The 18,540-nt window shown below is 39.7% G+C and overlaps 1 protein-coding gene across 1 annotated transcript; it reads right to left on the reverse strand.

Moving 5' to 3' along the window:
* Positions 1 to 1,198: 1,198 nt before the first annotated feature.
* ADRA1B (adrenoceptor alpha 1B) lies at positions 1,199 to 16,867 on the reverse strand. The gene is made up of 2 exons (XM_075859873.1): positions 15,782 to 16,867; positions 1,199 to 2,523 (listed from the first exon to the last, which is right to left on the reverse strand). The coding sequence occupies exons 1-2, from the start codon at positions 16,722 to 16,724 to the stop codon at positions 2,039 to 2,041; spliced, it is 1,428 nt and encodes a 475-aa protein (XP_075715988.1). The 5' UTR covers positions 16,725 to 16,867; the 3' UTR covers positions 1,199 to 2,038.
* Between the last annotated feature and the right edge of the window lie 1,673 nt (positions 16,868 to 18,540).

Genomic DNA, 18,540 nt, shown 5'->3' on the forward strand with positions numbered 1-18,540 from the left:
ATGGTACTTTCTCCCTTGGTCATATATATATATGTATATATATATATATATCTGCTTAGCTATGCGGCCATATTGTAGCTAGACATGTATTACTGTATAACTAGTCAGATATGTAATTCAGGAATATGGAAATGGGACAACCCCTGTGGGATCTACAATGGCGGCCATATTGGTTGTTGTTCACCTGTGACGGTAACAGGTAGAACTAAGAAATGGCTGAGGGGAACGTTTAACACTGAGGATATAAAAGATTTATAGTTACTGGTGATTTTATTGTATTGGAATTTCAGGAGTTTATGGATATTTAGATGTAATTATAATATAAGGGACACAATTCATATTTAGATAAAATAATAGCTAAGCGATCCATTGAACACTGAGGGGGGGGGGGGGGCACTAATTAACCCTTGCAAGTTTGTTCCGCTCCATTTCCTTATTGTACATCTACTAAGGGTAATAGGAGCTCTGCGGAAGAAGGGGGAGGGGAGCTAAAGTTTTTGTATATGTGAAACGTACAGGGAAACGTCTTATTTTTGCAATATAATCTATAATAGACGATTATTAATTATAGTCAACGAAAAATACCAAATGTAGCAATGATCAATTCTTGTTAGTAGGTTAAATGCAGGAACCGCCATAAAATAAAGGTTCCTCATGCATGAGATTGGACATTTGTAAATTCAATGATGGAGGTTATTATCCCACTTATGGGTGTAAACAGGAGTCTTCGTAAACGGAAGCAAAATGCCAAATCGTGATCACTTTGTGTAAATGCACACGGTTATAAAGTCTTAAACATTGAAGGTTTACTGCTAGGATATGCTGTTTAACCCCTCAGATGCCACGGTCAATAGCAACCGCTGCATCTGAGCAATTCTGTCCCCTGATCGCCTTCCCCCCGCAATGAAATAGAAGAGAGACAATTGGTTGCCATGGCAGTCAGAGGTCTATAGAAGGCCTCCAGGTCGGCCATCAGTGCCCTCATTTTCAGTCTTGCCCGAGGCAAGGCTCAATAGTAGAGCACTGATAAAAGATCTAATGATCACATGGTAAAGTCCTCTAGGGGGACTATAAGAAAAAGTAAACAAAAAGTTTTAATAAATGCAAAAAATAAAATAACAATGTAAAAAAAAACTTTACCATTTTTCACAAATAATATATAAGTAATAAAAAAGTTAAAATAATTGGTATTGCCGTGATGAAAAGTGTTTCTACTTTGTAAAAGTAGTAAAAGATTTAAAAAAAACTCTATAAATTTGGTATCGCCGTATTTGTATTGACCCACAGAATAAAGTTAACATGTAGGTTTTACCGCACAGTGAACGCCGTAAAAACAAACCACAAAAACTCTGGCGGAATATGGCTTTGTCGATGAAAAAATTAAAAAGTTATGGCTCTTGGAATGCGAAGATGGAAAACAAAAATGAAAAAACAAAAATTGGCCGTGTCCCCAAGGGGTTAAGGTAACATCACAATTACTTGTTGTTATGACTGTTATCTCCTTAGCTGAATACAACCTGAACAGTGGGACTAACAATGGCAACCTTAAAATATATATGTACCGTTAAACGAAATTAGGCTAAGTAGCCATGTTTTAATAACCCATTGTGAATGATCCACTTGAGTAATTTTAGCACACAGGTCTGTCAATCATATAGAAGTTACATAGTGTACATAGATCAAAGACAAAGCAGCTGCCCTTGTATATACTGCTTTATGCAGAGTCCATCAGAAAGAACACAACAGACGGTCAAGACGGCGCCAACTACTGGCTGTAAGTTACACTGCACATAGAAAGCATTTTCTGCAGTATTCCAAAAAGTTCTCTTCTTGTACCTCAATCAGCCCCTTGGGTTTTGGCAAAATGTAACCATCTACCTTGTTCAGCCACTATTCACCATCGTCTTACTTTCACTTATATGTCCTGTTTTAAGACATCCAACAAACCTCGGACGATAGTATGTCCCTATCAGTCCATGCGAAGTTACAGGACCAATACTTGAAACACATATTTGATCTATAGTCCTTCAAGAAGATCTCAGGTAGCTATGGAGCCTGTGCCGTGAACATTACTGTCCAAAGGACTTGGGAAAGTGAAGATATTGTTTGTTCTGTCCTGCTCCTTGTGTTCTCCCATCTGCCTTTGATCTGAAGCCACTGGAATATAGGAAGGTTTCCAGTCTTGACCGGTGCTCTCCCTTCGAGGAATTTTTCTCATATATCCTGGACTATGAGCAACGGACAACACTGTCTTCTGGCTGCCATTCATAAAGGCCCTGTCATCCATGGATTCTTTCCTTGAATGGGTGTAGGTGCTACTAGTCCGATGGCGAAGCTGGGTTCTCCGTATAGCAGATTGTCTCCTTACTCCCCAATGACATCTCAGGATACGTATGAAGGCTCTCTTAAACTCCTTACTAGAACAAGGGTAAATGACTGGATTGAGGCAGCTGTTGAAATATCCAAGCCAGAAGGTCACTTTGTGGACTGTTAATGGTGGCTCCAACGCTTTGAAGATTGAACCTGGGATGAAATAAACAACAGAATATTAGTTACTATTCCATTTTCCAACTTATTTTTGAGATTCTAGGTAAATCGAGACCCTACTCAAGGTTATTGGGTATCGAGAGCTGCTGATATACCTTACATTGCTGTTGAAGGATCCTATCGTATAGCTTTTGTATGGGAGCTGCTAAAACCTCTTGTACATATGTACACTTCCACCCTTTATTGCCCTAGACCAACACAGATAAAACCATTAACCCCTTTGTCATCCTAAACTACCAAGAATATTAGGAGTTAACCCCCTAAACCATCCAAGACCTCCAGGTATATTACGTATAAACAAAAGACAACCTTAAAGCACCATGAATTTGCATTCACTAATCCCGACCACAAAAAATATTAGGTATTACCCTTAAAGAAATTTAGACCGCTAGAATACTCTCTACTAATACAATTTATATAATACAGCAGTTTCCATCTTGGGCACTAACAAATTTGGAACCCCCCCCTGTTAAAAATGTCATGGTGCCCTTTGAAATAAGCAAATTGATTCACCAAGTTTGAGATTTAGACTTTGTGAATCCACATGAGGGACCTCTATACGTTATTAGATTGATACACCAACTTTTAGGGGTTGTCTCATAAAGACAACACCTTTCCCTATGCCCTATTTAGGCATATGGATATTATAGAGGGGGGGGGGGGTCCCTGCTTGGGACTTGCCTATATGACCCAGGACAGAAAACCACTCTGTAAGAACAGCTCCCGCACTGGAGTACCCGGCCCGTATTTTTGCGGCCGCAATTCACCTGTAAATCTGCGGTCCATGTACACAACTGTGGTTTCCACGGTCCGTGCATTGCCCAGGAGCCTGGACCGCAAAAAGATAGGACATGTCTTATTACGGCCGTGTTTTGTGGTCCAGGCTCATAGAAATTAATGCACGCGGCCATGTGCACGGCCCGCGATTTACGGACGGCCGCGGGTGACACTCTGTGGCCGCCGGATCCGCATATCACGGCCCGTGCACACCACTACGGTCGTGTGCATGAAGACTTTCAGTCGTGTGCATAAGACTTTACAGCAATTTTACTGCACCAATATAGTTTCACTGTGGAGCCCTAACCTAATGCTGACATGTTTGTGTGTCTGGTAAACAGCTGGATCTGAAACTTTTGCAGGATTGAGAAAGACACACAGCAGGCTCCAAAGTGTTTTTGTCCTGAAATGTTTATTGGCTTGAGAAAAAGACAAAATTGGAAATGTAAAAATATCCCAGAAAGTGACACAACAGGTATTTAAATCTGTTTACTGAAAAAACACATAGATAGATAGATAGATAGATAGATATGAGATAGATAGATAGATACGAGATACGAGATACGAGATAGATAGATAGATAGATAGATAGATAGATAGATAGATAGATAGATAGATAGATAGATAGATAGATAGATAGATATGAGATAGATAGATATGAGATAGATAGATAGATAGATAGATAGATAGATAGATAGATAGATAGATAGATAGATAGATAGATAGATAGATATGAGATAGATAGATATGAGATAGATAGATATGAGATAGATAGATAGATAGATAGATAGATAGATAGATACGAGATAGATAGATATGAGATAATAGATAGATAGATAGATAGATAGATATGGGAGGTAGATAGATTAGATAGATAGATAGATAGATATGAGATAGATATGAGATAGATAGATAGATAGATAGATAGATAGATAGATAGATAGATAGATACGAGATAGATAGATAGATATGAGATAGATATGAGATAGAGATGGATAGATAGATAGATAGATAGATAGATAGATAGATAGATAGATACGAGATAGATAGATAGATAGATAGATAGATATGAGATAGATAGATAGATAGATAGATAGGAGATAGATAGATAGATAGATAGATAGATAGATAGATATGAGATAGATAGATAGATAGATAGATAGATAGATACGAGATAGATAGATAGATAGATAGATATGAGATAGATATGAGATAGAGATGGATAGATAGATAGATAGATAGATAGATAGATAGATAGATAGATAGATAGATAGATAGATAGATAGATAGATAGATAGATAGATAGATAGATAGATAGATAGATAGATAGATAGATAGACAGATATGGTATAGATGATAGATAGATTAGATAGATAGATAGATATGAGATAATAGATAGATAGATAGATAGATAGATAGATAGATAGATAGATAGATATGAGATAAATAGAAACATATATAGATATTAAATAAATATACATATTGGTAAAAATATTTACATTTATATACTGTATGAATTAATCAATCAATCAATGGTCAATGAATCAGAAATTTGGCCCAAAAATTAGTCTACAGAAAGACAGATATAGAGAGACAGATGAATAGGTGATATGAGATAGAATATAGATGCAAGATAAAAATAGATAATTAGAAAACAGATATTTTGCCTGTCGAAAGGGACTTTTGTACCTCGAAGGATTGTAAGTGTATTTTTCAGTTTAGTCATTAAGCCTATTCTCTTGAATCCTTCTAATAATTTAGTCTTTTTCTGACACAAAAGTTTCCAACATGAGATTTCAGACAAGTGTTGTACTTTATGGTCTGTTCCTCTAGGTGGCGATGTTGCCATTCTAGGTCTATGTACCTATGATTATTATAGTGAATCCTTCATCTAATTAAGACAGTTGATTGCGGTTAGAGAAAAAAGATGATTTATGTATGACACAATTTTTTTTTATATTCAGAGAACTTGTTCTTTGTTTAATAATTGCCATATTTGGATACGTGATTTTAACCCCTTAGTGACCAGCCCATTTTAGGCCTTAATGACCAAGCTATTTTATTCGTTTTTCTATCGTCGCATTCAAAGAGCTATAACGTTTTTATTTTTTCGTCTACATAGCTGTATGAGGACTTGTTTTTTGCGGGATTAGTTGAGCTTTTTAATAGCACCATTTTTGGGTACATATAATTTTTATATTAACTTTTATTAACCTTTTTGGGGGGGATTATAAAAAAAAACTGAAATTCCGCCATTGTTCTATGCGTTTTTAAATTGACGCCGTTCACTATGCGACGTAAATAACATGTTACCTTTATTCTATGGGTCGGTACGATTACGGCGATACCACATATGTGGAGGTTTTTTTTATGTTTTACGACTTTTGCACAATAAAAACACTTTTGAACTAAAATTATTTGTTTTTGCATCGTCGCTTTCCAAGAGCCGTAACTTTTTTATTTTTCCATCAATGTAGTGATTTTTTGGGCTTGTTTTCTGCGGGACAAGACGTAGTTTTGAATGGTACTGTTTTGGGGTACATGGGACTTATTGATTCATTTTTATTATGACTTTTTTGGGGGGCAATGGAAAAAAATTGCAATTTCGCCATAGTTTTTTGCGTTTTTTTTTTACGGTGTTCACTTTGCGGTTTAAATTACATATTAACTTTATTAATGGAGTCATTACGGTCGCGGCGATACCACATATGTTTACTTTTTTTTTTTTTTTACACTTTTACTAAATAAAACCACTTTTTATGGAAAAAAATTATTTTATTTATTTTTTTACTGTACTTTTTATTAATAATCTTTATTTCACTTTGATGACTGATTTTATTAGTCCCACTAGGGGACTTTACTGTGCGATGTTCCGATCGCTGCTATAATGCTCTGGTATACTTCGTATACCAGAGCATTATTGCCTGTCAGTGTAAATCTGACAGGCAATCTGTTAGGACGTGCCTCCGGCGCGTCCTAACAGGCATATGTCCAGGGCAGACCTGGGGGCTTTTATCAGTCCCCCGGCTGCCATGACACCCCATCGGAGACCCGCGATTGCATTCGCGGGCCGCCGATGGGTGACAGAGGGAGCGCACTCCCTCTGTAAACAAAGTTAAATGCCGCGGTTGCTATTGACGGCGGCATTTAACGGGTTAAACGGCCGCGATCGAAGTAAACTTCGATCGCGGGCGTTGGAGCAGGAGCTCAGCTGTCATCAGACAGCAGAGCCCCGGCTCCTGCCTGCACGGGAGACCCGTGCAGGACTTAGACTAGGCTGACGTGAAAAGGCGTCAGCCTAGCCTAAAGCCCATTAGTGCATCACGTAAAAAGGCGTATTAGTGGTCACTAAGGGGTTAATTTTCAAAAATAGACTATGATAACTGGTACATTAAAGCAGACAGTCTGGAGTCAGCAGGGTAGATATGGCACCCACTGATTGTTGCGTGAAGATTTTTAAGTGTTACCTATGAACAAATTTGTAGTGTTCCAAATGGAAGAGGTTTTCCTAGAATCGGCAATAATCACCTATCCAGAGGATAGATGATCATTTTCTGATCGCTGGGGTCCCCACTGCTTGGAACTCCACTGATCGCAAGAACGGGGGTCCTGAAACCCCTGTTCCTCCTCACTGCTCGACCGCAGTAAAGAGGACATTGAATGGAGTGACGGTCGAGCATTTCAAGCTCCTCTTCACTGCAGGGGGAGCAGTGATGAGGTACGTGGTCCCAGCGGAATGGCCCCCAGTAATTAGAGAATTATCTCCTATCTTGTGGATAGGTGATAATTGTCGATTCTGGGACAACCACTTTAACTGTGGCAACTTTGCAAATAGTTTTACTAAAAATTTGCTACTGTTTGGTGTATATAGCTCCTATGTGTCTCCATAGCAACAGACTACAAACAAGCTTTGTGCAGTCTGATCCCTCTGTCTTCTTGGTAACATACATTTTGTATTATTTAGCAAGAAGTAGGGGACAGATGGAAGGTAATATGATTGCAGGATCAGATTACACCGGATTGGTTTGTAGTCTGTAACCATAGAGGTACATAGATCTGCATAGGAGCTGTAGACACAAAATGTCAGGATATTTTCAATCAAAACTTGATGCAAGGTTGCTTAATTTTTTTTATTTTAGATACATTATAGTAATAAAAAAAAAAAATTTGTTCCAAAGGTGGGAAATTATAGCTGGCCATACACATGAGATAGCTGTCGGCTGGACAGCTATCTCTTCTGATTTCCTAAAAAACAAGCACGTTTGGATCAGCTGACCTTGCATGTCTATTTCAATAGTGAGAGGATGATAAGCTGCTGACAAACATTTCAGGAAGCGCTTATCCCTTGGAGAAAATTTGGCTTAGGCATGTTAAAATCCAACAAGCCCGATTCTTCTTTTATTAAATTTGGGACCATGATGGATTTTAGCACCTGATGTGTTGTGAGATCTATGCTGTGTGCTCAATCAGATATCTAACCACTGCTGCTCGCTCTCCCCTCTCCTCCTTCTTCACTGAAACATTAAAGAGGCTCTGTCACCAGATTTTGCAACCCCTATCTGCTATTGCAGCAGATAGGCACTGCAATGTAGATTACAGTAACGTTTTTATTTTTAAAAAACGAGCATTTTTGGCCAAGTTATGGCCATTTTTGTAGTTATGCAAATGAGGCTTGCAAAAGTCCAAGTGGGTGTGTTTAAAGTAAAAGTCCAACTGGGCGTGTATTATGTGCGTACATCGGGCGTTTTTACTACTTTTACTAGCTGGGCGTTCTGACGAGAAGTATCATCCACTTCTCTTCAGAACGCCCAGCTTCTGCCAGATCACGCTGTGACGTCACTCACAGGTCCTGCATCGTGTCGGCCACATCGGCACCAGAGGCTACAGTTGATTCTGCAGCAGCATCAGCGTTTGCAGGTAAGTAGCTACATCGACTTACCTGCAAACGCCGATGCTGCTGCAGAATCAACTGTAGCCTCTCGTGCCGATGTGTCCTCGCTCATCCGACACGATGCAGGACCTGTGAGTGACGACACAGCGTGATCTCTCGAGAACACGGCTGTGTCTGCACTGCCAGAAGCTGGGCGTTCTGAAGAGAAGTGGATGATACTTCTCATCAGAACGCCCAGCTAGTAAAAGTAGTAAAAACGCCCCGATGTACGCACACAATACACGCTCACTTGAACTTTTACTTTAAACACGCCCACTTGGACTTTTGCAAGCCTCATTTGCATAAATACAAAAATGGTCATAACTTGGCCAAAAATGCTCGTTTTTTAAAAAATAAAAACGTTACTGTAATCTACATTGCAGCGCCGATCTGCTGCAATAGCAGATAGGGGTTGCAAAATCTGGTGACAGAGCTTCTTTAAGTCAGAAACTGCAGCTGCATCCCCCTCCTCCCTGTCTACTATTTATTGTTTTCCTCTAAAGGATTGTATGGTAACTAAAGAGGGGATCTACAAACTGCTGGAGGGAGAGGAAGATGCCGCTTTTCACTTATAATATCACAAAATTATATATATTCCCATGTGCTACTGATTTCTGCAAAAACACTGATAGGTACGCTTTATTACAAACCCATAACAAACTGGAAAGTTCCAACCACAACCAGCAGGGGAGCCCCAGATCCTAACAGTCTGTGTTAGCATTGCATTGATAAAATACAGATGGCCAAAAACAGCAGCCTGCATTCTGCGGACTGGTCTCATTGGTCAGTTATGAGTTAACACTTATTTCCTCAAGTTGTCTAATCTCTTTAGTATGTTGGCACATTTTTCCCACTGCAAGTACTGGTACATTAGGATGGCAAACATTTACATCTATTTTTGCTCAAGTAATGAATCACAAGGAAAGATTCATGTCACCTCTTGGCTTATTAAAGTAAAGCCTTACCCCGGATTTATCTCTGTGTATTTATTTCTAGTTTGTTTATTTACTTAGCTGAAATCCGGACAGTTTTGTTTTAATTGAAGCAATTTTTAATTATACAATTCTAAGCTGCGTGGGATTATCTGGCATATAAAACATATCCGCAGTAACCCATTAACCGGTTCAGGACCAGGCTCCCTTTAGTACATTTTAGCATGCGTTAGTGAAACGACGGCTATAACATTTTTTATTTGTTGGGTTAGCTGCGTGGTTTATGCAATGTTTTTTCGTGATCAACGCAGGTTTCCTTTCTTATTATTTTTATACATATATTTTTTTGCTTTTTTTTTAGCATTTTTAGGCTTATGGTTTAATAAAAAAATAGTGAAACAAAATAGCTTTTTTACTTTTTAGCAATTTTTTTGTTGGGTAATAATATAGTGTTACCCTAAAATAGACTTTTTATTTGTGATCGTCATTGTCTACCATAAATTTTGATATATTACATGTCTATTTTAGGATAATTGGATCGTATTGTTTCTTTTTGGTTTTTTTTTACTTTCATTTTTTTATTATTATGGTCTCTCTCTTAAAGGGTAACTAAACATAGTGACATGTCAGAAGTTTTGATTGGTGGGGATCCGAGCACTGAGACCCCCACCAATCGCTAAAACGAAGCGGTGAAAGCGCTCGTGTGAGCACTCAGCCACTTAGTTTCTGTTCGGCTTTTTCTGGAAAGCCGATGTATTGGAGTACGGGCTCATAGACTTTCTATTGAGCCCGTACTCCGATCCATTGATTTCCGGAAAAAACCGAACAGAAACTAAGCGGCTGAGTGCTCACACGAGGACTTCAGCTGCTAAATTCGAGCGATTGGTGGGGCTCTCAGTGCTCGGACCCCCACCAATCTAAACTTCTGACATGTCACTATGACATGTCAAAAGTTTGTTGAACATTTAGTTACCCTTTAAAGGTCAGAAAAGACCTTTGGGGACTTTATAATTTCATTTACATTTTTGTATACTATACTTTTCCACTGTAACCGGCGATGCACGGCAGGGGTAATCAGTAACTATTGTCACAGATAGGGTTGTGCTGGGTCTAGTTGTACACAGCAGCAGCATCCTACTGCCAGCATCCTGGCGATCATGTGGCCAGTCACATGACCGTCAGGAACAATAAAGACAGCGACCTCTATTCTATACACAGCGCTCATTGAGCCCTGTGTATGTGTCTACAGAGAAAACCGTCTTCTCTGCAGCGTCCCTGGAAGTCTCTGACGGGCCGGGCCACAGGCTTGAACCCCCACAATATATATAGTGTGGGCCATTCTCAACCAGTTAATCCAAAGGTCTGGTCATATGCCAGTAGTAACACTATCTGATCCTTAGGAACCTATCAAAACCTACAAAAATTCTGACGTTTCATTATTGTATTCCTTGAGGTCACCAGGTTGTAGGACATCTGTCAAAAATCAGAAAGATGGTGAACAGAAACATGCACTATGAAGGGAAGGTCCCAATGCTAAAGGAAAATATGGCACCCCCGATTATTCTGAATCCCCTTCCCCATGCTGCAGGGGCCATGTAGTATTACAGACCCTGGAAGAAGCTGGAGAAGATCTAACTGCAGTTTCACTCATTCTCATGTGTTGATTTCAGAAGCTGTGTCTGAGGGTAGGCATGGATTAGTCTGGTTCCTATAGTAGAAAAGCATAAAAAGCGCCACCCCTAGGGGGAGCTCACTGAATACTTGAGTTTATTAGGATCAGTATAAATCCATATATACTAAGCGCCCTCTAGTGGTGGCTGCAGGCAGACTGAATTTGAATTGAAGCCCTCATTTAAGGAGTTAAATAAAACCCCAGAACCCCTTTAAGTAATGTATGTGCTGAAACAAAAATTATTTCTGAGTCAGAGAAAGTTCATAAGCTGAAGTTCATGCCTGTAACACTTTTTCTGTATCTGGCAAAAAAGTAACTTATTCTGTTTACTCCAGAGGATCTCATGCTTACAAATAGAAAAAAGAACTGGAACTTGATTTGGATATTTTGTATATTAATTCTAGAAGCTTCTATGATATGATTAATATGTCTTCACTTTTCACACCGCAGATAGTAACGCCTCTGGAATTAGTTTGGAATCCTAGGGGTTCGCCAGTATCTAAAACATACCTGGCATATGGCCCCTCTCTTTTATATACATCCAAGGGCTCAGGGCATATTCACACACTACCAATGGCAGCACATCTAATAATCTGACATTCTAGCACTTAATGAGTTAATAAGCAGTGGCTGGAATTGAATTCACCGTCAGCTTGGTGGACAATTAATTTTACAAATTGATCTTTTGCTTAATGTGTTCTTTGCTGTCATTGCAACAATTAGTAAAATGCCAGAAGTGCGTGGGAGTCGGAATTCAGTTAACCCTTTCGCTGCCACGACAATTTTCACTTCTGACATACACAAATAAAAGCTGAATTATCAAATAGAAAATCATATTATACCCCCATGCATATATATATAAATATAGAAAAATATATTTTTGAAAGAAGACATCATACACATTGCAGAAATGCCACCCAGCACTTTACACTCATGGGCGCCTTCATTCAATTTTAACACAAAGCATAAAGTTGCATAACAAATGCATAAAAAGTCATGTTTGTGGCTAAAAGTCTGACCCAAGCACAGCCTGAGACACACAACACCTCCCAAAGATAAAAGTTGAAGATGTGCAGCGTTCATCCATGACACTTATGTCTACATGTTTAGATCTTCACATAATCCCCATAACTGAAGACACCGAAAATCTCCATGTTCCAGATGCCGATAAATATCCGAGTCCAGAGTCAGCAAATGGTCTTAAAGGGGCAGGGGGCAGAGGGCGGGGGGAGTGATAACATTTGTAACTGCTCCTGTTCTCGTCCCTGTAGTGGGAAAAAAAGAAAGAAACCCCTAAATGTGACGTATTCTCTCTCATTGGTAATAGGGGCAAAGCGTTTAAAGTCATGATGTATTACATGCATCCTTGGCAGTGAAAGGGTTAAAGGGATTGTCCGTGACTGGGACATAACACTGAGTGGTGATCCAGCTAAATATGGCCTTGTCTTTAATTCTGTGCAGGCTTTTGATATTGACTTATAAATGGCTTTTATAAACTATTAAAGGGGAACTCCAGTAATTATTCAGACTCCTTAATAAGTGATTGAGTAATTGTAATCAAAAGTAGCCACAGCTTGGTAAGCTAGGCTGCTGCTGTGGAGATCCAGGAGTGTCACAAATAATAAAGGGGCTCCCAGACAATAGAAAATATAGTATTTTTTTTCCTCTTCTAGAAATAGCGCCATTATTATCCTCAGGTTGTATCTGGTATTGCAGCATTCTCTTGAATGGGGCTGAGCTGCAATACTAGACACAGCCCATGGACAAGAGTGGCACTGTTTCTGTGAAAAAAAAATACCCTTTTTTCTAAATTCATATGGCCTCTTTAATTATTTCTTTTTATTATTTTGTGGTTTTGCAGGGCACGTACTACAGTATTTAAGGCCGCCCACTTTCAGTAAAATTTGAGCAGACCATCAGGAAGCCAGCCAGTTAGCCTTCTCCATGTCACAAGCTGTTGATGACGTGTAGTATATGGATAGTCACACGATTTTAATGAAATAAGGTTTGCCGAAATTCATGCACACGTTGCAGAAACTACCCCATTCAAAGGTATGCAATGGTTTTCCAGTTGCAGAAATTTCTGCAACAAATCTGCCGCATGTGAACATACCCTCACCCTTCCAGTGACAGCAGGAGCATTGCTTTAGAAAGGGAAACTGTCAGCAAGAGCTAAATCAATTGTTGATGGTGTCCACCTGAAGACCAGAATTGTTTTGTTTCCAGACCATGATAATCCATAACTAAAACTGCTCTACAGGAACAGAACAAATAGAAATAGAATACAGAAAAGTAAGACTTTGATTTAAACTTCATGAACCCATAGATCACTAAATTTACCTTCCTAATTCCCTACATTCGGTCCATAAAGTTGCCATCACCCAAAGAACATCTTAAAATTGTCAAACTGAAACTTAATTCGCTTTTCAATTAAAAAAAATATCTTCCTTTCCCTATCTTAGGGTAGCATAGTGACTGTATGAAGCCACCACGACGACCGTCCCAGTGTGTGAATGTGCTCCTGCGATGATCCATGTGATTATAGCTAGAAGTGATTGTATATGCTAAAGATTTTGCATGTTTTGGGAAAATCATTAAATGGAAATTTGATTTTATAAGTGTATTAAATTATATAAGTACGATGCAAAAAAATATCTATTGATCGAAAGATCGCTGCATGTAAATATTCGCTAATCTATCGTAAGATGAGATGTATTTTTGGCTGGTAACCTAATGTGTATAGGGGCTGTCTGATAGACCCTTGATGGTGGACATCAGGGGAAATAGGGATTGGGCTTGTTGGATTTCACTTGTTTCCATGGGAAATAAGCCACTGCCAAAAGTGGCTGGTGGAATATTATTTCCCTCTGCCTATTGAGATAAACATGAATGTGTGTCCGATACAAGCATGGATGTTTATGGGGAAGTAGGGAGAGATAGAAGATGGCCGAAAGAGCATTCAGCTGGCAGCTATCTAATGTGCATGGCCGGCTTAAAGGTCCTCTTACACGGCCTGTCCTGGGCCATGTAAACAAGTGACGATCAACGAGACAGCTCGTTGATCGGCGCTCGTTTGCTCCTTTCACAAGCCAGTGTGGGGACGAGCGCTCGTTACTCCGATTGTTCGTCCCCATACATTATTATCATGTCGGTAGCGAGGGAGATGTGCTGCCGACAACGATGATATTTTTCATTTTTAAAATTATACGATGAGCAGATGATCAAGCATTTGCTCGTTCATCTGCTGATCGCTGCCCTGTTTACACAAGGCAATTATCGGCAACGAGCGTTATATGAATGAGCGTTTGCCCGATAATTGACCCGTGTAAAAGGGCCTTAAGTGTCAGTGAGTGTTAAGGAAAGTTGATCAAAAGATTAGTTAAGATTAATGTACATTAGCAATTACCCTTCAAGACCCCAGAATATAGGGATAATCTAAAATCCCTATGGAGACCCAGAAGATATGGCTAGGAAAATGTCGTTTGCTTCAGGTCCTACCAGGACTTCAAACTAGAGCCCAAGACTGACCCCTTAGAGGACAGGTATAAGGAGCCGGTCACTTGCTTATCCTGAGCCAAAATGTCTAGGGATTTTTCTTCTCCAGATTGGGACATTATGGAGGATGGGACATTGCAATTTACTGCAGAAGGGGTCAACTGCAACTCAATCCATCCGTGACCCACGTGACTGTTCTGTCATCCCCAACCATTGGAGTAACTTCGGCACTCCATAACTATCTATAACCATGGTCTTTAACCTGTGGCTCTCCATCTGTTGTGAAATTAGAAGTTCTAGCATATCCTGATGGACACTGGGATTTAAGTTTCAAGAGTCCTGCTGTCCATGTGAAAATTTAGACCAGTAATCGCCAACCTGTGGCTCTCCAGTTGTTGCAAAACTACAACTCCCAGGACATGAGTAATACATTCGTCACCAAATACACATTTCTATGTACTGAGTGGACTTTGTGTTGCATGATGTCCCGGAACTCTGCATCAAAAATGATGGGAAGCTTTCTCTAGAAATACTCTTGTACGTAAGCATTTAGAATGCATGACATCTGAACTTCTACCTTTATTTGGTAAATGTGAGGAGAATATTTCCAGACCGTATGTCTGGAACTGATCAAAAACAAGGGGCATTGCTCTCTGCAAATCTCTACAAAGGTCAGTTAATCGTTAGCCAATAGCAGCTACAGGAGAACATGGACAGAACCAAAATATTTTCCTAAAATTGTCTACAAAGATTCTAGGATGCTCTCAGTGTCGAGTACTCAAAAACTCTTGGAATGCTACTCTTAATATCTTTTATAGGTACTTAAAAATTCTTGAGAAGTCCTCCTCGAATCAAGCATTAAATATACTGAAAAGGACCTTGTCATGCCTTAAATGATCTCCAGAAGATCCTGGAAGAGTACTCCCAACATCTTATAGAGGTTCCCCTGCTTTCATTGAAGACTACTTCTAATGTTCTCAAATAGTTTATAAATAAATCTTCTATTATCGTGGGAGAGTACCCCAATATTGTAAATTGATTGTCACAATGTCCTTGAGGAATGTTCTGAATGTTCTCGAGAAATGGTCTAAATCTTTTGGAAAAATACTCTCCGTTTCTTGGAGATGTCTCTTAATACTTAAGGACAGTCAAGCAGTCAATTAAAGCCAGTCATCAATTTGACAAGTATTATATCCGGTCATTTGGCTCAAGGAGTTATTTGACCCCACAGATGATTCCAGAACATGATAATCATTTATTATCTCAAAATCCTTATTACCAAAATGCTAAATGACCAAATTACATACAAGATATTTATAAGAGGTAAGTTTTTAATACACAAATGAATAACATTGTAGATATTTCTGAAATCAAGTCTTCTCACTAATACTAATAATTATTGGGTGAAAAATTAGCAAAGGAACTTACCTAGAGGTAACGCTGTGAAGAACGGTAACCAGCATAAGATGAACAAGCCCACCACAATCCCCAGAGTCTTGGCTGCCTTCTTCTCCCTGGAGAACTTGAGTATTTTCAGAGCTAAGGAGCTGCGAGGCTGTTGGTTATTACTTTTGCTGTTTGGAGATCCATCATTCATGTTCCTGCAGTGAATTCTCAGAGTCAGCTCTTTGGAGTCCATTCTTTCTTTCATGACACCTGCTTCTAGGTTTTTAGTGATCCTCTTGGCCACCACATAGACTCTGCAATACATCACTAGGATGACAATCAATGGGATATAGAAAGAAGTCAAGGATGAAAATATGGCATAAAAAGGTTCTGTGGTTATATCACAGACCGCCTCATCAGTAACAGTCTGCTGTTTCCACCCTAGTAATGGTCCAATGGAGATCACTATGGACAGGATCCAGACTCCCAGCAGAGCTAGTAGTACCCTTTTCCTGGTCACTATGGTGGGATACTGAAGAGAATAACGTACCCCAATGTACCTGTCAATAGAAATGGCACAAAGACTGAAAATGGATGCTGTACAGCATAAGACATCCATGGCAGCCCAGACATCACAAAATATTCTCCCAAAGACCCAGTAGTTGGCAATCTCAAGAGTAGCAGAGAAGGGTAGCACCGTGGTGCTCAGAAACAAGTCAGCAATGGCCAAGTTGACTATCAAGTAGTTAGTTGGGATCCTCAGCTGCCTGTTGGTGACCACAGAGATGATGACCATAATGTTGCCCACTATAGCAACACTAATGAAGGCTCCAAGAGTGAATCCAAGGAGCATAGCCCTGGTAAAGTCAATAGGTAAAGTCCCATTGGTATCAGTGTGGTTATTAGATATTGAACTTGTATTGTTCCATGCGAAAGTCTCATTAAGTGATGAGTTCTCACCAGGCATTTCAAATAGGTCTTCCATATCTGGATGGTGGGTACTTGGGAGCAGGCAATACTACCTTAAAGTGATACAAGAATAGCTAAGAGCATTGTGAAGTGACCCCGTCAGGGTAGAAAGACATGCCCAGCTTCTTCTTCTGAGGAATCTTCTAGGTCCTTTGGAGGATTGCGGCTGGAGCTGAGTGACATATGCAAGTCATTGATGGGGAGCCTTGTTGCAGATGGTCAGGAAGGCTGTACTGTAGGTGGGATGACATGCTGCTCCGCTAACTAACTGCAAGACTCAGGGATTTTTTAGCAGCTGCCTTTCTCTGAAGTGACATCACTGCAAAATGCCAGATTCTATTTTGTGACCACTAGAGGGCGCAGTGAGTCAAACAAAAAAGTCATTACTGGCTGCTGCGAAGATTAGTGACAGCTGCAGTCAAAGTTGGATCATGTATTTTAATTATTATCTTCCTCGCCAGAGGGGACAGCGCTATATTACACAATAAAACACTAAGGTCACCTGAGTAATTTAGCCGTTTATATATATATATATATATATATATATATATCTATATATATATCTCAATAAACCTACAGTATATGTGAGACAATCAATTGTAGCATGAATAGTGCAGTTCCCATATAAACTAGGTGCTGATTCCACTCTGGGAGGTATAGTCATTACGCCAGACACTGTACAGTCTGTACAGTAATCTGGTGCATGTAAAAATTAACTGTGCCCATGCATTAATAGGAGCCCAACTAAGCTATTTTGGGGTGTGTCTGACATCAAGCTTGTCGACTGTTTCCAATGACGACCAGAAGAATTGAGAATCCAGCCCTGAGTTATAATACAAGCTGTGACGCAGCAATGAAATGTATTTATAACGTTTTTTAGGTTTTTATACAGATTATATCTATAAATTGTTACATGTGCTCACCTGAGATGATGGAAAACCACAGTTGGCTTGGTGCAGGGTAGACTAGGGTGCGGAGTCTAAGGGATTCCCAGGGGCTCTGGCACTACCTATGAATTTGATGATATCTGTATACACTCAGTGACTATTTACTAATGTGGTTTTGTGGGTGGATATCACCCCAGGGTGATTTCATGTTTTTATCTTGTTTGTCTTTTGGTGTAACTTATTGCATTTATACGTATTGTATTTTTTAATAAAGAGAAACTGTTTTATGTGAAATAAATTTGCACTTTGTGTCTATTTTTTTTAAGCCTGGATATTATTGGTTTATGATGTTAATATTTTCATCCTGAGCACACTGAATATCCCTGTAGTGCCCATCGCTCTGATTGACCAGGTGCTCGTGGACTTTGATTGGCCTAGAGGACATGTGTTGTGATTGGCCAGACAGCTGTGTATACTGATTAATCAAGCGACAGCGCGACTTGCGCCTGCGATGCCAGACATCTCTATCCATCCTGCAGCAACACTTTACTTTAGGCACCCACTAAGTACTGATCACTAGATGGTTGTAGTGGGAATCAGCTCCTGGTGGAAGAGTCATTTAATGCCACCCCTGTGCAATGGTTAGAATCGCCTACAAGAAGATCTTCTGATGGACCCAGGTTGTGACAAAAAGGCTATAACATGAGGTTCAGCAGAGGACAACCCCTCACTTTGGGTTATTTCACCCCAAACAAAATGTATGTGGATTCATAACAGCAAAGTGTATGAAGTAAATAGTTTTTGATATAACTGGAGGGTTGGCTCTCAGACCAATCGGATCTAGTGTGTCCGGTGCCCCCAGTCCGACACTGCCTTGTTCTTCAGTTGGCCCAGGATCCGCAAAGTTCACATATTCCTGGAAGTGGGCAGTCCCTACTGTTTACG

The sequence above is a fragment of the Rhinoderma darwinii genome, chromosome 3 (genome assembly GCF_050947455.1).
Source record: "Rhinoderma darwinii isolate aRhiDar2 chromosome 3, aRhiDar2.hap1, whole genome shotgun sequence".
Lineage (NCBI taxonomy): Eukaryota > Metazoa > Chordata > Amphibia > Anura > Rhinodermatidae > Rhinoderma > Rhinoderma darwinii.

Excerpts from the sequence above, each read along its gene's own strand:
- ADRA1B (XM_075859873.1), bottom strand. The coding sequence starts at position 16,724 with ATGGAAGACCTATTTGAAATGCCTGGTGAGAACTCATCACTTAATGAG. Across the intron at positions 2,524-15,781 it reads CTTCACAGCGTTACCTCTAG|GTTCAATCTTCAAAGCGTTG; the intron begins GTAAGTTCCTTT and ends ATTTCATCCCAG.